Genomic DNA, 24,351 nt, shown 5'->3' on the forward strand with positions numbered 1-24,351 from the left:
CAGAGACTTTGTATTTTAAAACAGGAATACCAGGTATCCTCATAGAGAGGGAGGGCGGAACATACTGTCCCCATACACTTTTTAACACGAAGTGTCGCGAGATTCCACATGGGTTACAATTTGTTACAATGATTTTTAATCATTACAATATGGATTGGATTAGGTTAGATCTTTTAATGGGGACCCCCGTAGAGGGGAGACGGAACATACTGTTTCCATGCATACACTTTTTAGCACGAAGCGAAGTACCACATGGATCTGTCTAATAAAGAAATCAACATTCAAAAACATTCTATAGTTCTTAACTTTATAATTCTAGTTATACATTTTTAACTTTAAATATCTCAGAAACTATGAGAGACCGCCACCTAATTGTTAATGCAAAGTTACTCAGGATCATAACCTTGACAATATATGTCAAGATCAAAGTCATCCAAGCTGTATAAGTTTTTGTAAAGATTGACCATAATTTCTTATGTAATTTATAACTGTGTATTTAAATAGAGTGTATAGGCCGATTTTAATTCAGGAGGTTCGGGAGGTTCGAGAGGAGTGCGGGGGAACGGTGAGCGCGGGGAAGAGGGAAGAAAGAACGCAGAGACGGTGGTCCTTTGAAATGAGACGCCGGGAGGGAAGAGGGTAGAGATAAGATAGTAGACTCCGGTAACTATAAACAGATTATATAAACAAATAAATAAACAAATACTGGGAGGACTCGGAGGACGCGTGGACATAAGATCACAGGATCTGGTTTCGCCGTCGCTACCGCCGCGTCCGCCCGCCGCTATGTTCTCGTACTCTCGTATTTATCATCCTCTCTTTTCCTTTACTACTATCTTCTATCTCTCTCTCTCTCCCGTTGCGGCTCTCTCTTATTACGAATCTTAATAACTATTTTTCGAATAATTATTTTTATGGCAGAAAAGAGGAATAAAAAAGACACATTTTGTATATTATATATATGTTTATTTTTAAACAATTTGAATATATTCGCCGCTACCATCGCCGCCGCTGCCGCTGCCACCTTTTTTCTCTAGGAAAAGCCGCGAAAAGATTGCTCTTCGTATAATCCGGCTGCTATAAACAAATAGATAAACAAATTGCGATTCAATTGCAAACGTATAACGATGTTCTGGTTTAGACAAAGGGACAAAGAAATTACCGATGATATATAATAGATCATTGGCTGCGCGGGATCACAGTAGAAAGTCTAATGAATCGAATGTGAGAGAAAGCCGGCGCGATTGCATACAAAAAAAGAACGTGTTGCATGTGCCGATATTGACAGGTGTCATTTATAACGGTGCTCCACCCCTGTTCCTATTGATAATACAAGGTCAGTTGTGAGTATATAAAAATAATCAGGTATATATACATGATGACTCATAGTTTGAATATTTTTATACAGGAGTACGTGTAGTACACTGCTAAAAAGAAAAAAAAACTTTGTGGCGTTACAATGAGAGATACCAAGATACCGAGTCGTTGTAAATAATGTGGCGCTAGATTAATAGATAATAAGATATGCAGTTGTCAACCACTCGAAATGTTAATAAGTTCTCCGTTACGGAACGTGACGAATTATCCACCGGTGAACGTGGCAAATTATTTTTTGAAGAGATATTACATCCCGATTGCTTACAATTTTGTGAAGAGACGCAAACCCCGACTAAAATAATTCCGGAGGCATCCCGCTTCTCGATTTCTATCAAAATATTTCTGGAGACATGTGTATATCACTATTACCGAAGAATTGCGTATAATTTATCGTCAGATGTCCTTTATGGAAAGGGCAAATAATTCGTTCTCGCTAAACGACAGTAATCTATGGTAAAATTTCGTGAACACGAATGTTATAATGACATAGAATTGTTCATTTACAATTACGTACAATATAATTTCTTACAGGGAATTTTCTACTGTTCATTAGCCATGTGCAAAAAGAAAGCAAAGGATCGCGCCATTATCAATTACTTATCAAATAAGCAATTGTATCAAAGATATGTAAAGTGTCGTGTAAAAAACGAATATGAATAAAAAAGGTTCACGTTTAAATCATGATGCAATTTATTTGTCATCTGCACGACTGACACACTAATCTACCTTTTTGACATCTTATAATGCCCGACGCGCGATGAGTCACCCGGCAAAATAAACTTCTTGCGGCGCTTAGAAGCGGTCAATCGTTAGAATATTAAATAATCGTCGATGTAATAGAAAGGAATAAAAAACATATTTCGTATATTATATATGTTTATTCATAGTTATCTGGCCACCAATTATACAATTTGAATACATTTTGTAACGCGCAATTAATATAGTGATATCCACATCGGATAGTATTATCAGTGTCTAGATTGTTCAGAGAATCTATGTCTTTGTAATCTGCATCCAGGGTTTCGATACACGCACTCTCGCTCATTGTCCAGAAGCAAGTTCCACAGCTATTATCGTTTTTTATGTCCCTTGATGTATACAACAGCATTGTCGTCGTCGTTGTCATCGCGGTCTTCTTTCATATCGCGCACTTTCATACCTTCGTAATCAAACTCTTAACTTTGCTGTATGGAACTGTTCCATCATCTCATTGCAGTCTATGGTGATAACGTATCACCTAGTGTGTGCGAGACCTGTCGGCACTTGCCAGAAAATGCCATGGTATAAGGCTTGCGAAATGTAGTGAGAGAGAACAATCCGTTCTCTGAGAGCAGCAAACTCCTTTACGACAAACTGTCCTGCAACGAGGAAACCTTGCAGAGACCTTCCACGAACGTTGCACAGACATGAGTGTTGTTGAGAAGAAAACCGCGATCGATTTCGATGTATCGTAGATTTTATTTCGTAGATTTTATCTCACATTATATTGGAGGGAGGCGATACTCTTAGGTGATCTTGCGTACAACATTGATCAACAGGTTCTATTAAATCATGCGATTGTGTATGATGAGACAGTACGCAGTGGTATTCATTGGTACGTTCTCTTTAGTCTTAAATTCCAATCTCACGTCCACAGTTGCGCTTTTGACCGATTCGTTTTATCGAGAGCAATCGATAATTACGAATGGGTCGTTATATAAAAAAAATGTGACGGTGAGACTCGGTTCGAGATACTTGTATCCGTAATCTTTGCAGAAACGCGCGTACGTATCGTACAATACAGATTGCTTTTGTCAAAGTCCAGATTCATATCGTCGTAGGAATAACATTCTAAGTTTAGATAGAGTTTGGTCAAGTTGCAGTCGAATTGGCTCGTGTCCTTGGCGATGACGTTCTTTTGACCTGTTTGCAAAGCGAAGATGACATATCGCGGCTTCTCGAGCTGAGTAAAGTGTCTTAAATGAATACTTGATTGTATGCTGTAACAGTAGAAACTCGTACAGATCCTACGAGCGAAAAGCCATGCTTAGGTATCGTCCGCTCTCCAAAGCGCGCAGCATCGATAGTTTTTTTTATCTCGCTCAATAACATGTGCGACATTCGCCATTGTATCTTGAATAGGTCAATCACAGAATCCAACGCTGAGTTTCCCATCAAGCAATTGTTGTCGTTACGTGATCGTATCAAAATCAACTTATGATGAGCGTTGATTATCACATGTCTGTAATCCTCGCAGAATCCCAACAGTGCGTAGAGGTATGCAGAAGTTAAAATATCCATCCGTTAATACGCGCATCTCAGCCGGCATTCCTCAGAATCACGCTTCTGTCGGACGACGTCATTACGTAGTGTTTGCATGCTAGTTATGCCCATGTTTATGTTACTATAAATCTCCACGCCATCAAATTCGTAACGAATCTCATTGAACATGAACACGGTACAATTATTTCCCAATATCACATCAGGTCCGTCGACCACTCTATCCTTCGTCAGTTTTCTTTCATATAAAAAGCTTTCGTACGGCAATGTATAGATCCGTTGCTATATGGGTATTCTTATCTCGTCGCTGTATCCGAATGTTATATTAGCAAACGGATTGTACGCGTGAGTTTCAATCTTGACGATGCAATCGTCGAAGATTGGTTCATTTTCGATGTTTAGGATATCAGGTATTTCACACCACGCACTGCGAATCCTAAAGCCTGTAAGAATTTAGTTCGACGCGTTGAGCTTCTTCCTTTTCTCGATGCAACCGGATGACCGAGTATTGTCGATCGGTGTTTTCTTTGTAAAGCGTTATTTCTCTGCATTATTTCTCTGCGTGTGCTTCGTTTCATTCAACACGAGCATCTCAAATGTTACACTTGCGTTATCGCCGTCGCCGTCGTATGTGCAATCTGACAGTGATCTCTTCTTCTCTAAAATCGAGCAATCGTCCGTTCTGGTCAACAATGTGTATCGTTAACTCCGTAATGCTCCGTACGATGACTGACAAGTAAATGATCTGTATCGGCTTTTTCGATATCTTATATGCTGGCGGCATGCTCGGCGAAAATTCATGTATTGTGTGCACACTTTTGTCGTTGTTATACGCGCCCGCAGTCTCGTTGCACTTTATATGGATAATGTTTACGTTCATTGTGTTGATCGACACGTCCGATTCATGCCACCTTCATGGTTGCAGTATACGCATCGAGAAACCCAGCAGTGATCTAATGTTGTTAGATTTGTTAAAGTTTATTCTTTAGGCGCATTTAATCTCGCACCTCATCATGTTCTAATTTGCGCGGAGCACTATAGAATCCACAGTTTCGTCATCGCCACACACAGTGTCACCGGCGTTGTCATCGGGCGCGTCGCGTCGCGGACGTTCCCGTAAAATCTCACATCTCAAATTTATTTATGGCTTGCAGTTCGTACGATCCTCCGGGAATCATAATTTCTGCATCGTCTTTGTCCAAATAAAATTACATTCGTATGATAAGTCTCCAAAATTGTTAGTTCTAGCTCGTAGTCATCGTTACTCAAATCTATAGCTGGAAAGTAGTTTGCCGCGAGAACGCTGCTCTTTTCGCTCAGCGTAAGTGTCAGTAACATGGAAAAAACGTTCAACGAATATTGAGACGTCGCGGCAAAGTCGGAATTCTAAAATTCGACGACCGTTTGGAGAAATCACAGGCACTGCTGTCCGCAGACACTCTGATCGTATGTCTGATAAAATGTCCGATTATATTCTATCGTAACACTGTCTCCGAAGTATCGCCCCAGTTCGTCGGGAGGTCGAAGATTACCGAAACTGTCGAAATACACGACCCGATCATTTCTCTTTGCGTACTCTATGCTACCTAATATGTACCAGTGATACATTATATCATCCAGATTTACGATACCGATCTCTTTTCGACGCGCGCTGCTAATCGGTAACGCGTTACACATAAAATACCTCTGAAGTATGGTACGCGCATACGCCTCGCTGGCACCAATTGTATGTTGGTGGTTACGCTCGTAGGTACTTTTATTATCTCTCTTTGGCGTTTTATTTTCTTTTTTTTCTTTTTTCGCTGTTACATCTCGTCCGGGTTTATACGGAGCGAGATACAGACCCTATCCGTGCGTTTCCATCACGGTTGTGACATTGTAGTTTCTCGAGCTGACATCGCGCCGCTTTCATCACGCTGGCTACTCCGCCGATCAAGGATCCGAGCGCGATCAAAATTGGTAGAATCGGTAACGCGCCACCTCGTTTCGCCGTCGGAAGTATTCGTTTCTTTTTTCTTTTTTGTCGGCTTTTTTTCTCCCTTCCATACTCATGCCGATCTTGAGCCTGGCTTTCATCGCTGCCCAAACGGCTGCAGCGACAACTCTCTTACTCAGAATCATATCTTTCGAGATGACACGTTCTAGAGCTTTATCGGCGAGTACCTGGTACTCCGCCGCGTGTCTAACGGCGAGATCGTTGCTTCAAGAATACGCAATGTCGTGTTCACGGCACGCCGCGTCCAGTGGATTTATGCCCGTGTCCCTTCTAACTAATCACTTCTTTAGCTAAGTACCGGGGCCACTAAACTGATAGCCGGTAATGTCTAACTCGAAAGAAAGCGCGTTTATCACTCGATTAACGTGTTTCCAACGGAGCCTTTATTCGACGTTGCTACTGCTGACATACGCTCCTTCATCTTCGGTGTGGGACCGTCGGTGCGTGCGTTGCCACAGTTATAATGCTTGATCGCAGATTCGAGTCTCCAAATCTGTCTTTATATGGTCCGGAAGCTTGTCCCACATGTAGTCGATATAGTTGCCGCACCCGCGTAACAGTACGACTTTTAGTACATATTGCAACTGCTCAGCGTTCAAGTCACAAATATCGAAGGGATGCGATAGCGCGAGATACATTTTTGCTACTGAGTGAGGCGGTTTCGCGCGCCTGTAAATAAACGTTCAATCAAAGCCTAGGTAACACAATGCGAACATGAAATTCGTGCGGCAGCCGCTGACGATACGCATCGTGAACTACGATGAGAAAGCGCAAATGATGGGGGACATCGCAACGGAGCGCAAGCACGGTGAAATGCTACTATACGCGCCATCACTCGCGGTCCGTCGAATTGCGGTAAAACCAACGTTCTCATAAACTTGCTCGAGAGTCCGCACGGTGTACGTTTCGAGAACGTATACGTATACTCGAAGTCACTGCAACAACCAAAATATCGATATCTCGAAATATCGATCGGCTATTTTGCGTTCTCCAACAACAGTGATGACAGGCACGTCCCACGTTTCGATCTTCGTCTTATTGACGTTGCATGCGATAAGCAAGATGCGGTGAGAGAAATATTTCTCGATGAACCGCAAATTGAACATTCACTGCTTCTATCTCTGTTAGACGTATGCGAGGATACCTAAACATCTGATATGCGACAATGCGAATCTGCAATGCGATCCTATTTAAATAGGATGGTACCAACTTAAAACATGTTTACAACGATCACGTGAATACCGAATACCGACATGTCGTACGATGAATTCTGTGCATTATGCCGTGATTGTTGGCAGCGCGAGTACAGATTTCTAGTGATAGATAAGGACAGTTCACTTACCAATGGTAAGTGGCGATACAGAAAAGAATTTACTTTCGCAGTACCATAACGCGATTAGTCGTTGCGTCAAGTAGGCAACATGGATGAAAACATCAAAGATCGCGAGAAAATAGCGAAACAGATTGCGAAAACGAGCGATTCGCAAAAAATATCGCGCTTTGAAAACTGATAAAATAGCTGAAGATGTAGCGTTCGAGAAACGCTTCAAATCCATCGTCAAATCTCTAAAACAGATTGTTGAAAACATCGAGGAATCTCAGCCGATTAAAAAAGAAGCCAATGTTGCCAATAGGATATCAATATTAAAAAAAAGAAACGTGAAGACAGCAATAACGATGATGATAATACTATTAGTACTAACAGGGATACATATTAGACAAATGTTTGATGGTTGAAATTAACGCCAAAAAGCGACGTACAAAACGATTGAACGCCACGTTAGATTCATTCACGTACGAATCTACACCGAAAGAACCATCGAAAGAAACGCCGCTGCCGAAAGAACTATCTAAATTACCATCGAAAATTCCGCTGTTTATGCGAAACGAAGACGTTTTTGAAACAAAAGACGTCACCCAAAACAGTCATCAAACAAACGCTGCAAACACAAACAGGAAGCTGTGAGATGGTCTTTATGGTCAACTAGGACCATTGGGACGAAAATACGTGGGCCTTCTTCTCGGTGACATCATAGATAAAGCGATCGATAACGTGTACGAGATTGATTTTTAGAATATAACTCATAGATGAATCCGGAGTGATCGCGCTCGCGTTAAAGTTCGCAATGTCTTCAATCCATCAAAATTCAACATAGAGCAGCGGTTGACACATTGCTCATCCGTAGATTGTTCACGTAAGACAGTTTTGACGAGTTGTGCGAACGCATGTACTTGTTATTGATCTTTGCCGGGATATTGACTGAGGCCACCGCGTATATCGCGCTCGATAAATAACTATATCGTCAATGAGTAATTCAAATTTTACGTGCGTATGTTTCAGCATGGCGTCCTAAGTGAAACCCAGCAATATGTAGTAATGCGGGATTGAGACTGTAACTTTCGATACAACTTTCAAGGAAATTTTAGAAAACGTTGGCAAATAAGACATTGGTTTTTAGATACAGAGCTATATTCGCCTAGGGTTTTAATAGAAAATCGTTGCCAGACGTTCATGGAGAACACGTAATCATTCTTCGTCACCGGTCAATGAACTATAGAATGATTCGCGCGATAGTAGGTGCGTGCAGCTTGTCCGCGCGAACCACGTATTCATAGGGAAAGACACCTTTACGCGTTAATAGATCAAAATTTTCGATCGATAATATTGAAAATTCAGAACGAGTAGTGATACTAGGCCGGTTCTAACTCAGGAGCTCCGAGCGGGGTGTGGGTGTGGGGGGTAACTCGGGGTCGCGGGGGTAAAGGAGAGGGGGTAACTGGTAGGCATGGGGAAGGGGGAATGCTTTGTCGATGATCCTTTGGAATGTACTTTTGAGGGGGAAGGAGGGAGGGGGTCTTTTTTTGTCTAGGAAGAGCTGCTAGAAAAAATATTTTTTATAGAAATTGACGTAGGAAAAAAAACGAAAAAAAAGCGCCGTTATTCCGGCTGCAATAAATGTACGTGTCGCAACATGTTCATTTCGAACAATCTCGAAAAATCCGTTATTCAATGAAAATAATATATTAGTCGGTAAATGGACACTTTTCCTTAATTTTTTTCTTGTTTTTTAGTAATAAATACTGAATGTGTTCATTTCTATTTGATCAAGTTCTCACGTAGGAAACAATAAATTTTGATGGCGACGTGGAAAATGGGAAACTACAAAAAGTGAACTATAGAAAACGAAATGAATTCAATAAGAAAAAAAGATATTATCCTTTTTTTATTGATGTTTTTTATTGATTATACCAATAAATAATATCTTATTATAACTGAAATATTATTTTATTTTAAGATGGGAAATAGGGAAATTTGTTTTGATTGAAATCATATTTTTAAACGTGAAAACGTTTTTATTCATATTTTTGTTACATCTTTTACGTCTTTTTTTCATACATACTAAAAACTGAAGCTAACAATTCGCAATCGACGAGTTGATGCCTATCGAAGATATCGCTATCGCGTATCATATCGCGTATGGTATCTCCTCGGGATTTGTTATAGACGCAATGTTGGAGAATCGCGTATACTTTTCATCGATTGTATCAACGAGTTTGTCTAGTTGATTGAATGTTATATCAATACATTCGGCGAGATTAAACATACGGCGTAGCATCGATTCGACCATCATAATGCATACGTTTGAAGATTCAAGACATACGAGTGTAACGTTGTTCATCATACAAACTCGGATTGTTAACGGTCCGACGCTTATAAAATTGTCTTTGTAATTGTTTCGTAGCAATTTGTAGATATTCCATTGCTGCTCATGGAGTCCTTTCCATGTTTTGAGAGACAGTATCAGCTGTTGTCCTCGATGATCTCCTAAGGCGATCTCCACGTAGCTCGGACCAACGTTGATTTCAATTTCCAGAAACTTGAAGCCCGTAACCGTCAGGTAACGTCTGCTCATCAAACGCACCGCACGAGGCTCCATCGAAATGCTGTGTAACAGAAATTAAGTACATAATATTGCGTAATGTTGCAAAAAGAAAAAAAGAAAATGTCGAACTTACGCGTTACGTTCCTTCTTCATTTCACTATCGTACAGTGCACTGCTTCCTTTGGCGGAGTACATTGCGTATAGTTCGTTTGTACAAACAAATGACGGAGGACTGATCGCACCCGCGTAAATTTTGACACGGCAGAGCGTTAATCTCCCCTTCCTCTCTTTTGAAAGATGGAGTAGACAAAAAAATCCAATGACCTCACTGAATGACAATACTCTATTATGATAGTATTTCGTTGAATAGGCGTGTTATAGTGGCCAAGAAAAAAACAAAGAATCATACAATTGCAGATAGCACATCGAGAACGAGTTTACTGTTATAGTGATTATAAACTGAAAGAAAAAAAGATTGCGTCATTATCAATTAATTATAAAATTTTTATTTCAAGAAAAAAACATAATCAGCTATAAAAAATATGTAAAGAGAAAAAAAGAAAAATGTGAGTAAAAAGTTTCACGCTTCAATCATAACGCAATTTCTTTGTCATCGATGAGTCGATCGAACGTTACATTGAAAAAAATGTATAGGATCGTTGGAATATTAAGTAATCATCAATGTAATAGCGGGGAAAAGGAATAAAAGAAAATATATGTTATATATGTTTATTTAAGATTATCTGCTCACTAATTAAACAATTTAAATACATTTTGTAACGCGCAATTGGTATAATGATATCCACATCGTATAGAATTATCAGCATCTAGATTATTTAAAGAATCTACGTCTTCGTAATCCGCATCCAGAGTTTCGATGTATTTGCACTCTCGCTCATCGTCCAGAAGCAAATTCCGCAATTATTTTCGTTTTTCGTGTCCCTTGACATATATGACAGCATCATCATTGTCGTCGTCGTCGTTATCTTCTTTCGTACCATGCACAGCTTTCGTAATCAAACTCTTAGCTTCGCTGTACGGAATCGTTCCGTCGTTCCATCGCAGTCTATGATGATGACGTATTACCTAGCGTGCGCGAGATTTGTCGGCACTTGCCAGGAAATGCCACGGTATAGGATTTGCGAAAATGTAATGAGAGAGAACGATCCGTTCTTTGAGAGCAGCAAACTCTTTTACGACAAACTGTTCTTCAACGAGGAAACCTTCCAGGTCTACGAACGTTGGCACAGACTGTCGAGAAGAAGACTGCGATCGATTTCGATGTATAGATTTTATTATCTCTCATATACCAGCGATGCTCTTAGGTGATCTTGCGTACAACATTGGTCAACAGGTTGTACTGAACCACGCGATCGTGTATAATGAGACAGTGGTATTCAGACGCGGTGGTATTCATCGGTACGTTTTCCTTAGTCTCAAATTCCAATCTCACATCCACGGTTGCGCTTTTGACTAATTCGTTTTGTCGAGAATAATCGATGATTACGAATGGACTGTAACGTAGAAAAGACGTGAGGGTAAGACTTGGTTCGAGATACTCGTATCCGTAATAGTTTTTGCAGAACTACTACGGACGACGCTGCCGCGTCTCGTGTTAGATTACAACGCGCGCAAACATCGTACTATTGGCATGCGACCTATTGACGTAACTTCCGCGATCGCTAAAAAAAACTCTTGGGCACGGTGTACAGCGCGATAAAGATCGCAGGTCCAGCAAAATTCAAAGTAGGCGAATCGGTACGCGTGAGCAAGTACAAGACAGTTTTCGAAAAAGGTTACACGTCAAATTGGACCACCGAGGTGTTTAAGATCATTAAAGTGCAGTGTATTAATCCCGTAACCTATCTACTCGAAGACTATCGTGGAGAATTCGTTGCTGGAGCGTTCTACGAGCATGAGTTGCATCGCGCGACTCATCCGGACGTATATCTCGTGGAGAAAATACTGCGTAGGAAAGGAGATAAGGTTTATATTAAGTGGCTAGGATTGGGTCACATAATTCTTGGATACACAAAAATAATGTGACTTAATTCATTTATTGTAAACAAATATAAACAAATATAAAAATATTTATATAAAAAATTTTAAATTCATTCATTTTATTGTAAAAACAAAAAAAAATATTTATATAAAAATATATACAATAAGTCTTATTTTTTCTTCCATTACATTTTCGTGAGAAAGAAACTATACAGATGGATTAACTACGATGAACTTAAGATAATATGTAAAATGTATAAAATTACGGGAAATACGTACATATGTACATATAAACTATAAGTACATATAAACTATAAAAAATACATACATATGTATATGCATACGTACATATGTGCATAAACTACAAGTATGTATATACATACGTACATACGTACATATGTATATGCATACATACATATATACGTACGTACATTACATACTGTACATATGTACATACGTACATATGTACATACGTATATATAAACTATAAGAAATATGTGCATATGTACATATATATGTATAAAACTATATAAAAAAAATACATGTATATTACAAAGGTATTCGCCAATGTCCCCATGGTAACGTTTCCGTCGAATCCGGTATGATGTATCGTTTGTCATCGTATGGACTCAGAGCAATTTTTGACTCGGATACCGTATATACTTGGTGTAACTTGAATCTTATACATGACTGGCGACGAGTCATTTCGATCTCTTCATTCAAACACCGTGTATAATCATCGAACGTTATTGTTCGCGCTACGACGTTATTCTTTACACCTTTCGTCTTTTTGGTGTCCTTTTTATCATCCACTCTCATCGCATATATTTTCGCTCTGAGTTCGACAAATTCCGTCATAATCGCACCGTTATTTTCGTCCTTCATTAGGCCGGATACTTTTTTATTCACGAGAGACATACCATATGCGTTGTCCGTCGGATAATCGCTCGTATCGAATCTAGCGATATCGCGTTTCATCGTCTCGTACACATCATCGCACTCAATGTGATACAAGACTGTCTGTGTCGGTGTACATGATTTTACATTTGTCGCGATACAACGGTAACATATATTCGTGGTGAAATTCGTACAAGCAGATTTTTGATATATCGAGTATACACATACCCACATAAATCGGCTTGTTGAATTTTACCTCGAGTTTACGCAGTTCGACGGCGATTAAATTTTTCAAAGACGCTGCGGCTGTGGAAATTTGGTTTCGCGATCATTGCCTCCGCACCGTATCGTCCGTACCGTCTTATTTCATTATCAATTTTACATCCACGTGATTCCGGACATTTTTCCATCGTTTTACCGAATACCGCATTGTTCATTAATTTGTATAAATTTTTTTCGAAATCGTTTTTCGCGCACATTCTAAGCTGTGTATTAAGTTCGATGTAATCGCGGAACCAGGTGGATTGAGCGAATTGTAGTACGTGATGTATCTTTGCGATACGAAGACCGTGGCGCGTACATTGCTGCAGGTTACGATAGTGGATGACATATCGCTTTTTGTCACATAGCGTCGCGAGAAGTTTATTCTGCCGCGTGCCGGGTGGTTTATCGTGCGTCGGACAGAAAGGTAAGTCAGTGTGTCGATCGTGCAGATGATGCGGATACTCGAGATCGACCTCGAGAATATAACCTGTAGGCGAATCCGGAGCGATCGCGCTCGCGTCAAAGTTCGCGATGTCTTCAACCCATCGAAATTTGGCATAGGGCAGCGGTTGACACATCATCCATCCGTATAAATTGTTTACGTCGTAGTACATCAAATACGACGACGGTTTCGACGGGTCGTACGAACGCATGTACTTGTTATTGGCCTATGTGTATCTGTTGGAACATTGACTGAGGCCGCCGCGTATACCGCGCTCGATATAAACATAACCATATCGATGTCGATGAGCAACTCAAATTTTACACGCGTATGTTTCAGCATGGCGTCCCACGTGAAACCTGGCAATGTGTAGTAATGAACGGGATCGAGACTGAACTTTTGATACAACTTTCACGGAAATTTTCAAAAACGTCGGCCAATAACAAGACATCAGTCTTCAAATATAGATCGCTATATTCGCCTAAGGTTTCAATAGAGAACCGCTGCCAGATGTTCACGGCGTGCGCGTAATCATTCTCCGACACTGTGTTACTGGTCAACGAGCTATAAAATGATTCGCGCGATGGTAGGCGCGTGTCCTGCAGCTTGTCCGCGCGATCCGTATTCATAAGGAAAGACACCTTTACGCATCAACAAATCAAAATCCTCGTTCGATAACGTGGAAAATTCGGAATGTAAAATTTTCAATTTCTCTCTACTTAAAAAAGATGTCAATTTATCGAGACTGGTACTCAAAAATTTGTACGAATCGATGAATCGTAATTGTACACAATTTTGCGAATCTGATCTATCTTTGACATGTTTAGTGAATGAAATGTATTTTTCCTTTGTTATCGGCAGCACGTCAATTTTGTCTTTGTACGCCGTAGCTATTTCTGTGATAACAAAAGTGCGCGTCGTAACCGGATAAATTGTGAAAGATTACAGGAATGCAATATGATTTTTTATAGTTTAGATTGCAATTCGAATGTGCGGGTCCGCGGTAACGACCGGTAAGATGACAATGATCACGTACCCGCGTGTCGTCCGACGCAAATGATTTCTCACAAATGTGACAACGCGTCGCGCTACGGTATATCTCCCACTGATCTCTCGATAATGTTTCCATAAGGACATTCGCGGATAACAAAATTTTTATTTGATGCGCCAAATTTTCGAGTTGCCGAACGAACCATGCAACGCAGTCTTCGCCACGACGAAATTGATACGCCGATAACGCATCGTCGTACGAGCATCGCACATAATATCCTACGCTAAATACCTTGTGCTGCTGTTGATATGTGTATGACGTGTTTTCTCTTTCCGGCTCCATCCTTCGCAGTATGCACTCAAGATCTGTGTAGACGATGAATGGAAGTCGTTCTTTGTTGCAGTAGTTCTTGAAGTCGAGCCACTTGTTGTCCTCATTCGGCAGTCGGATGGCGCAATCGTTCATCCGTTCGCAATCCACCGTATGCGATTCCAATTTCTCGGATGAATTAAAATAATGTAAACATCTGCAAACGAAAAACATGATTTTTTTAGTATTTTTAGCATTTAAATTAACAATTATAAAATATTTTACATATTTTACATATTTTGTTAAAAAATGTGCATACGTACCGATCACAAAAGTATTTCTTGTGTTCTTTTTTACTCAGTTGCGAGCTCACAAGACGGGATAAGTTTTTGATGTACGCGAAGTGGCCATTATCGTCGCGCGGATCCTATCCGCGCATGTACAACAAATTTGCATGTTTCTCCATCTTCTTTATTGTCAGATATATTGGGAGAATCTCTTTTTCCTTGATACCGTAGACGTTGATAGAGATTTCATTGAGATGTTCGAACTTTTTAATTTGATTACACGTCATCGGAAACGTAATGTCTTGGAGATTTAATACCGTCGTATAATGTGGATACGATGATTCCCGATTTGTATGTCTTTCGATCGGATGCAAGGCCGCGACCACTGACCATGCGAAACACGCATTGTCCGTTGACTGCATGTTAATTACCATTCTCTTTAACATAATTTCCCGCGGTAACTCGATGTAACACCCCGCATGCATGGGATTATATTTATTAACATTAATTGTTAAATTTAATATACGTGATAGCGCCCATCCACTGTCGCGTTCTTGAAATTCTTCGAGCGATGCCAACGTAGGTTCGATGACGTGCTGCTCGTACCACTCATCCACATTTGACACTCGAAAGAGTTCACTATTTTTAGTGTATATACTTTTATTGGCGCGTTTATCGCCCATCACAAACTCGCCGTTGAACGCGGTGTTCACTTTTACATTATCGTGTCCTTCTATAATGTCTCGCACTTGTTCGAGCACTACACGACCGGTATCTTCCAAAAATCGTCGCGGCTCGATATAGTTCACGTTGATCACCGCACCAGTCAATATACGGCTTTCAAACGCCGTATCAATCTCGCGCCAAACGAGAGATCCATTGTCTCTACTGGTGCTCGCCACCAACGTGCACGAAACGTCTTTCTAATTGTATCTTTGCACCCGCGAGTCGTGCGATCCTCGCCACCACAGATTGTCTATTTGCAACGGTGAGTCGAGGACGCTTAACACGACTATGTTCTTCGAGTTGTTCGATGCACTCGTCGCATTGTTGCAGCCACGCGAAACACTCCATCAAAGTAGCGACCTAACTGCATTGTTCTAGCAGCTCGCGTTCCACTCGCTCAAGATGTTCCATTTTTTATACTACGTCCCACGAAACACTTACACTTGCACGTGATTTGTCCACAATATCGTCTTTTTTACGCGGTGCAAATTGGGCACATATTACATGACATTGTTATATATACGGACTGACTGTAATTGGAGCAAAATCGACCGTTTAACGCATCAAAAGTATTTATCTCATGCTTCCTAACGGCATACATTATTCCAATGTCAGTGTCCGTCAGATGAACTATGCATTCGGCACATACAATTAGAGCACCACCCGTCGAATAATAAAATTGTATTGTGCAATGTTTTCTATTACTATTCAGTACAAGGAGTTCCGAACGCGTAACAATTTTCTCTGCATAATCCGTTAGCTCCTCACTCTGATCACTTATGCAATCACTGTCATCAGATAACGCGTGCTCATCATCTTCATCTTCAATATCAATGTCAATATTTCCAACATTCTCAATTTCTTCTTCTTCATCTCCCCACACGTCCATTATATTCGCGATGTCTTCCATGTCCATATTTATCACATTCAATCACATTCGCATCGTCAACTATTTTTTCACACAGTATCGCGATCGATATTCGTTTATATTTCACACAGTATCGCGATCGATATTCATTTCAAGACTTCCGAGATCTACTGTGATTCCGTGTGCCCAAGGATCTATTATATATATCGTCTATAATTTCATTGTCGAACTCGAAGCATGGTCATAGGTTTTCTGAGTCATAATTTTGATTTTTTGTAACAGCCCAAGTTTTCCCGTTTTTTTTTTACTTCCAATTTTTCTCCGATAAGAAAATTCGATAGAAAAGATTTGATGACTTTTTTTTAAAGACAGTATGAAAGTAACAGTTGGAATAATATCAATCGATATCCGGAAATAGTTTTTTTCAACATAAAAAGAAACTTGGTAATTATGATGGAATATTATTTATCGGTGTAACATCGATAAAAAATCGTATTCAGTTTTATAGTTTCCGTTCCGTGTCACTGTTAAAATTTATTTGGCTCTTACGTAAAAACTTGGACTTAACCAAACAGGAACGAGCATGTTTCAATATTTATTATTAGGAAAAAATTAAAAGAGAAGAAGTGTCCATTTACCGACTTATTTTTATTGAATAATGAATTTTTCGAGATTGTTCGAAATTAACTCGTTACAACATGTACATTTGTTTAGCAGCCGAATTATTGGCGTTTCTCTTACCATGTGACACGTACAATTGTCAATGCTATTTTTTCTAAATTGGGACATTATAAATCTTTCGAATTTGTTTAGATACATTATTTTCATTAAATAACGGATTTTTTGAGATTGTTCGAAACTAACACGTTGTGACATGTACTTATTGCAGCCGAAGTATCGGCACTTTTCTTATCATGCTGTGACACATACAGTCGTCAATGCTATTTTTTCTAAGTCGAGACATCATTATAAATCTGCCGAATCGCAATTTGTTTAGGTACATTATTTTCATTAAATAACGGATTTTTCGAGATTGTTCGAAATTATCTCGTTGCAACATGTACATTTGTTTATAGCAGCCGGATTATTGGCGCTTCTCTTACTATGCTGCGACACGTACAATCGTCAATGATATTTTTTCTATATCGAGACATCATTATAAATCTTCCAAATAGCAATTTGTTTAGGTACATAGCAGCCGGAATATCGGCGCTTTTTTTTCCTTTTTTTTCCTACGTCAATTTCTACAAAAAATATCTTTTCTAGCAACTCTTCCTAGACAAAAAAAGATCCCCTCCCCTCTTCTCCCTCAAAAGTACATTCCAAAGGATTATCGACAAAGCATTCCCCCTTCCCCGTTCCCTACCAGTTACTCCCTCTCCTTTACCCCCGCGTCCCCAAGTTACCCCGCACACCTGCATCCCGCTCGGAGCTCCTGGGTTAGAACCGACCTAGTATCACTACTGGAACGCAAAATTTTTAATTTTTCTCTCGTTAGAAAAGATGCTAATTTATCGAGGCTGTTGCTTAAAAATTTGTATGAATCGATAAACCGTTGTCGTACGCAATTTCGTGAATCTGATTTTTCGGCGGTATCTTTAATGTGTTTAGTGAAATGTGTTTAGTGAACGAAATATATTTTTCTTTAGTTTCAGCTGCACCTCGACCCTGCCTTCAAATGTCGTTGCTATTTCCGTGATGAAAGTGCGCGTCATAATCGGATAAGTTGTGAAATACTACAAGAATGCAGTACGAATCTTTATAATTTAAATTGCAATTTGAATGCGCGGGATCACGATAACGATCCGTAAGGTGGCAATGATCGCGTGTCGCAAATTGTTTCTCGCAAATGTGACAACGCGTCGCTCTACAGTAAGCCTTCCACTGTTCTTTCGACAACGTTTCCGTGAGGACATGGAACGCGGATAACAAAATTTTTACTCGATGCACTAAGTCTTCGAGTTGTCGAACAAACCATGCAATGCAATCCTCATCGCGCTGAAATACGCCGATAGCGCGTCGTCGTACGAGCATTGCACGTAGTGTCCGACACTAAATATCTCGTGCTACTTGTGATAGGTATACGACGCATTTTCCTTCTCTCCTGGTTTCGTTCGCCATAGTACGCAGTCCAAGTCTGCATACATCATGAATGGAAGTTCCTTATTCGTTCCTTATTCAAGTAATTCTTAAATTCGAGCCACTTGTCGTCTTCGCTCGGCAATCGAATGGCGCAGTCATTCATCCGTTCCACTGAATGCGACTGCAATTTTTCAGATAAATTGAAATAGTAGACATCTGCAAAAAAAAGAAAACATGATTCTTTTTTAGTATTTTTAGTATAATAAACAATTATAAAATATTATACAATTTATTAAAATATGTATACGTACCGATCGCAAAAGTATTTCTTGTGTTCTTTTCTGTTTATTTGCGAGCTTACAAGACGGGACAGATTCTTGATGTACGCAAAGTGCCCCGCGTTGTCCTCGCGCGGATCCGGCACGTACAGTAAATTTACATGTTCTCCATCTTCTTATCAATCTATCGGGAGATTTTACTTATCAATCATATCGAGAGAATCTCCCTCGACGTAGACATTGATGAAGATGTCATTGAGATGTTCAAACTTTTTAATTTGATTTAACATCATTGTAAACGTAAATGTCTTGGAGATTCAGTATCGACATATAATATGGGTACAATTCCCGATCTGTATTTCTTTCGGCCGGATGCAGAGCCGCGACCACCGACCACGTGAAATTCCTGGATCATACGTTAATCACCACCCGCTTCAATATAATTTTTTTCGATGTAACATTTCGTGTGCATTAGTTTATATTTATTCACATTTACAATAAAATTAAGAATTCGCGATAGCGCCCATCCACTGTCGTATTCTTGGAACTTTTCGAGCGATGCCAACGTAGGTTCAATGACGTGCTGCTCGTATCACTCGTCCACATTTGATACTCGAAAGAGTTCATAGTTTCTCGTACTGACTGTTATTGGTGCGTTTAACATCTGCCTCAAACTCGCCGTTGAATGCTGTGTTCACTTCCACATTATCGTGTCTTTCTTCAGCATCTCACACTCACTCGAGCATTGTATCATAAGCATCTTCCAAAAATCGTCGCGGCTCGATATAGTTAATCCACGTTAATCACTGCAGTCAATATACGGTTTTCAAACGCCATATCAATCTCGTGCCAAACGAGAGATCCATTGTCTCTACTAGTGCTCGCGTACTCGCCACCAAGAGACGAAACATCTTTCTAATTGAATGTTTGCTCTCGCGAGTCGCGCGATCCTCGCCACCACAGATTATCAATTTCCAACGGTGAATCAAAAACGCTTAACACGGCTAAGTTCTTCGAGCTGTTCGATACACTCATCGCATCGTTGCAGCCACGCGAAACATTCCACCAAGATAGCCACCTGGCTGTACTGCTTCATTTTTCTCTCACATTCGATTGATTCATTAGACTTCCAAGGCACCTACTGTGATCCCGCGTGCACAATGACCTATTATATATCATCTGCAGTTTCTTTGTCCCTCTGTCTAAATCAGAGCGTTGCCATATGTTTGCAACCGAATCGCAATTTGTTTATTTATTTGTTTATAGCAGCCGGATTATCAGCGCTTCTCTTAACACGTCGCGATACGTACAGTCGTCAATGCTACTTCTTTGTCTAATCGGGACATCATCATCATCATAAGTCTTCCGAATCGTAATTTGTTTGTAGCAGCCGTAGTATCGGCGCTTTTCTCTTAACACGTCGCGACACATACTATACGTCGATTTCTAGGAAGAGCCATCTTATCGCGATTTTTTCCTGAAAAAAATTTAAACACGTCATCGCACTCCTTTAGCGAACACGTCGCTACATGTTTGATTGCAATAATAAAATTCCTAAAAAAAAGGCGAAGAAGAGAGAGAAGGAGATTAATGGTTTGCAATATCAAAATTTACGCGAATGCGGTCAGTTCTCCATCGAATGATCTGCACGCAATGTACTCCGTTCCATCTTTTGTTTGTACGAACGTTCCACACGCAATGTACTCCGCCAAAGGAAGCAGCGCACCGTACGATGGCGAAAGAAAGAAGGAATGTAACGCGTAAGTTTCAACATTTTATTTTTTTATCTTTTTTTTTTCAATATTATGCAATATTATGTATTTAATCTTTTGATTACATAGCATTTCGGTGGAGCGTCGCACGGTGCGCCTACTGAGCAGACGTTACACTCTGACAACCACGGACTACAAGTTTTTGGAAAATGGAATCAACGTTGGTCTACCGAGTTATGTGAAAATCGTCCTGGAAGATCATCGGGGACTCATACTGTCTCTCGAAACGTGGAAAGGACTCTATGAGCAGCGATGGAATATCTGTAAATTGCTGCGAAACGATTACAAAGACAATTTTATAAGCGTCGGATCGTTAACCGTCAGAATTTGCTTGATGAACGACGTTACACTCGTACGCCTTGAATCTTTGAACGTACACATAATGCATAATCGAATTGACGTTTACGCTATATGTTTGATCTCAATGGATGTAACATCGTGTCTGTTGTAATAGATCTCGTGGACGTATCGAACGCGATATGCAAAATCGAATAGCGATATCTTCGATAGACGTCAACTCGTCGATTGCGAGCTGTTAGCTTTAATTTTTATTGTGTAAGAAAAAAAATGTGAATAAAAAAAGTTTCACACTTAAATCAAAATGTATTTAAATTGTATAGAAATAAACATATATATATATATATATATATATATGTGTGTTTATTCATACCACACACACACTCTCTCTCTCACACACACACACACACACACACACACACACACACACACACACACACATACACACACACACACACACACACACACACAAAATATTTTTTATTCTTTTCCCTCGCCATAAAAATAATTATCCGAACAAATAGTTATTAAGATTCGTAATAAAAGAGAAAGAGAGAGAGAGCTGCAACGGGAGAGAGAGAGAGAGAGAGATAGAAGATAGTAGATAAAGGAAAAGAAAAGATAATAAATATATGATAACATAGCGGCTGCGGCTGCGCGGACGGCGGGCGGTGGTGGCGGCGACGCGGGGGCCCTGTAACGTCAGGTCTACGCGCCCGAGTCGCAATTTGTTTATCTATTTGTTTAAATAATCTGTTTATAGCTGGATTCTATTATTTTATCTATCCCCCCCCTCCCCATCGACATTTCAAACTTCCTACTGTTCCTGCGTTCCTCCTCCCCTTTCCCTCGCGCCCACCGTTCCTTCCCGCACATCCGTACCTCCATCACAGCTCCTGAGTTAGATCTGGCCTATTTATAGTTTTAAATTTATAGTTTTTATACACCCTTATTTATAGTTTTAAAAAATTTAATATTTTTCAAACTCTCCATTAATATTTTTACGTAATTTAAATTTTTTTCTAAGAACAAAAATTAAAGAGAATTTTTTGCCAAATTCAACCGTATGTAATAAAATTATTTTAAAAAATCACATCTTTCAGAAATAATCTGAAAACATCGCTATATACATCATTTGTGCTTTTATATAACGCTTGTATAACAAAATTGTTTTTCTGCCTTATGTATTACAAATCATAATAACAATAATAATAATTTTTATTGTTTTTCTTTAATCATACATATCTTTAATCATACAAAAATAAAAACATTTACTTTTTTCATTCATTCTTCATGTTTCATTCGTTCTTCATGTTTTATTGATTATAATACTTTAAGTTTAAAATTATTTTTATTCACTTACGCTCTTATTTTTTTACATTGTCTTTATACACTAATTCCTAAACGTACTTAATAACATAATCATTTCTTAATGTTTATGATACATTTATTTTATAGCACAAATTTATCAATTTTTTATTATTTTTTATACATATTAAAATAATTATGAAAAAATATAAGAAAACGCTAATCAAAGCGAACACAGGATCTTCGTGTGTAAAAATAATGTATTACATAAAAAGTGAATTTACAGACGTTTTGATCCTCTGTTTAAGATCCTAAATGTAAATACAATATAAGAATCACAATAGGAAACTGAGATCGCTGTTACGTACGTCCTGCATCTTTGCACCGTTATGAATTAAACTCATAAAACATTGACATTACATTGACGAGGTAGTCCAAAATAATAATCAGACAGTCACATAAGAGAAATTCGTCATAGTATATAAAAGTCAATCACAGACGCAACAGCACAAAAAAAACAGCATAGACAGTATGCAGCATAATGAATTTCTGATGTCTGTAAATGCACTTTTTATGTAATACATTATTTTTACACACGAAGACTCTGTGTTTGATTGGCGTTTTCTTATATTTTTTCATGATTTATTTCACCAAAGCCATAACTTGTATTATTTAATTGATAAAATAATTATGTTATTATATATTATTTAGTCATTCTAAACAATATATAATAATCTCTTAATGTTTTGAGAATAATCATGTCAAAAGACATGATTTTGATATGAGAGAGAGTAATAATATTATCTTAAAATACTTTTCTAATATAAGAAGTAATAATAATTTCTTTAATTGTATCATCATTATGTCATGAAATATGTTATCATTTATTTTTCGACATCTTTCAAACATGACACATTTTTAAGTTTAAGTGCATTCTTAAAAATAAATATCAATAAATCTAATGTATAAATACTAGCAAATTTGCATTTATAGTCAATAAAATCACTTTGCTATAGTATGTTAAAGTATTATAACGTATATTTCTACCAAATATTATATTACAAAATGCGTCATCTTATTGATGTTCAAATAATATATAATACTAACCTGTAATAATATGTATTATTTGTATAAAAGATTTGATATCAAAAAGTGACGCCAAGTTATATATTATATGAAAGTGTTACTTTTTAATGGAAAAAAAGTTTTTCAATTACTGACCCAAATTATATCTTCTTAAAAAAATAAAAATAAAATTCAAGATATTTTTCCACTCGAGAACTTTTCATTTTATTTAAGTTTATATTTACAAAATTATACAATCTTATGTTTAATGTTCGAATAGTATAATATTCAATTCTAATATTTGTAAAAGATTTGATATCAAAAAAGTGGCACCAAGTTATAGTTTCATTATCTGGAATGTTCAAGCTTTTTAAAAAAATAAGAATAAAATTCGACACACATTTTTGCATTCAAGAATTTTTCTATTTTAATTCTATTTTAAAGTATTATATTACAAAATTACGTAATTATTTCTATAAAAAACATGATATAAAAAAATGGTCTAAATTTTTAATCCTATAAAATAGAAAAGAAATTTTGCAAAGATGAAAAAAAATATTATCAATCCAAAATTAATGTCAATTTGTAGTTGCCAAAAAATTTTATTGAATTATTGTACTTGTGTTTATATAAAAATAAAATATAAAAGAAAATCTGATGTGCAAGAAAAAAAACGACGTACAAAAACTTGACGCGCTCGGGTCGCATTAAAATTACTTTTAATAATAATATTGAACTATGATATTTCTTTTTCAATATTAACTAAATAAAATTAATGAAATATATAATTAATTATTAATTAATGAAATTAATGAAACATTTTTTACATAAATAATACAAAAAACTTAAGAGTTATTTTATTTATTTTATTAGAATATTATCTAGTATGAACGCATATTTTAATATTTATTAATAAATTTTTGTTAATAAATTTATTAATAAATTATATACAAAATTTTATTTATAAATATTTTTAAAAGTAATATTTACATTATTAATGTAAAAAGATAAACAGTAAGAGTGCAATATAATACAGTAAGTGTATATACGTGTTTTAATGCGCCCGGGTGCGCCAAGTTTTTGTATGTTCGTTTTTTTTTCAGATTTTCTTTTATATTTTATTTTTATATAAACATACGAGTAAGTACAATAATTCAATAAAATCTTTTGGTAATTACAAATTTTGAGTTGATAACATCTTTTTTCACTTTTGCAAAATTTCTTTTTTACTTTAGAATTAAAAGTTTG

At 38.0% G+C, this 24,351-nt stretch overlaps 2 protein-coding genes, 1 long non-coding RNA gene and 1 pseudogene across 14 annotated transcripts in view; 2 read left to right on the plus strand and 2 right to left on the minus strand.

The window, feature by feature from the left end:
* The window catches only part of LOC105429627 (Inwardly rectifying potassium channel 2), a 241,099-nt gene that overhangs the window by 159,312 nt on the left and 57,436 nt on the right, over positions 1-24,351 (plus strand). The gene's annotated exons all lie outside the window — the stretch shown is intronic.
* LOC105429628 (uncharacterized) lies at positions 670-2,055 on the plus strand. Of its 2 annotated transcripts, XR_003096790.2 has the most exons (3): positions 670-1,336; positions 1,409-1,830; positions 1,909-2,055. It is a non-coding gene; the product is annotated as an uncharacterized LOC105429628 (long non-coding RNA). The 2 variants fall into 2 exon arrangements; XR_016139137.1 differs by having other exon boundaries at positions 670-1,830.
* On the minus strand, positions 8,966-13,990 carry LOC148936813 (uncharacterized). Of its 2 annotated transcripts, none has more exons than XR_016139135.1 (2): positions 9,650-13,990; positions 8,966-9,577 (listed from the first exon to the last, which is right to left on the minus strand). XR_016139135.1 is itself a non-coding variant. In XM_089076437.1 (2 exons), exons 1-2 carry the CDS (start codon positions 9,709-9,711, stop codon positions 9,100-9,102), a joined length of 540 nt encoding a protein of 179 aa, XP_088932563.1. In that variant the 5' UTR covers positions 9,712-10,052; the 3' UTR covers positions 8,966-9,099. The 2 variants fall into 2 exon arrangements, 1 of the variants encoding a protein (XP_088932563.1); XM_089076437.1 differs by having other exon boundaries at positions 9,650-10,052.
* On the minus strand, positions 8,966-17,595 carry LOC148936812 (uncharacterized; annotated as a pseudogene). Its single transcript, XR_016139134.1, has 3 exons — positions 14,744-17,595; positions 14,403-14,637; positions 8,966-11,030 (listed from the first exon to the last, which is right to left on the minus strand). The product of XR_016139134.1 is annotated as an uncharacterized LOC148936812 (transcript).

This window comes from Pogonomyrmex barbatus, unplaced genomic scaffold (assembly GCF_055798465.1).
Source record: "Pogonomyrmex barbatus isolate J1 unplaced genomic scaffold, ASM5579846v1 scaffold2, whole genome shotgun sequence".
NCBI classification, from domain to species: Eukaryota; Metazoa; Arthropoda; class Insecta; order Hymenoptera; family Formicidae; genus Pogonomyrmex; species Pogonomyrmex barbatus.

What these genes read in the sequence shown, in the direction of transcription:
- LOC148936813 (XM_089076437.1), bottom strand. Translation starts at nt 9,711, where the DNA reads ATGTACTCCGCCAAAGGAAGCAGTGCACTGTACGATAGTGAAATGAAG. An exon ending in ATGAAGAAGGAACGTAACGC is followed by an intron (nt 9,578 to 9,649) that starts GTAAGTTCGACA and finishes TCTGTTACACAG; the next exon opens with CATTTCGATGGAGCCTCGTG.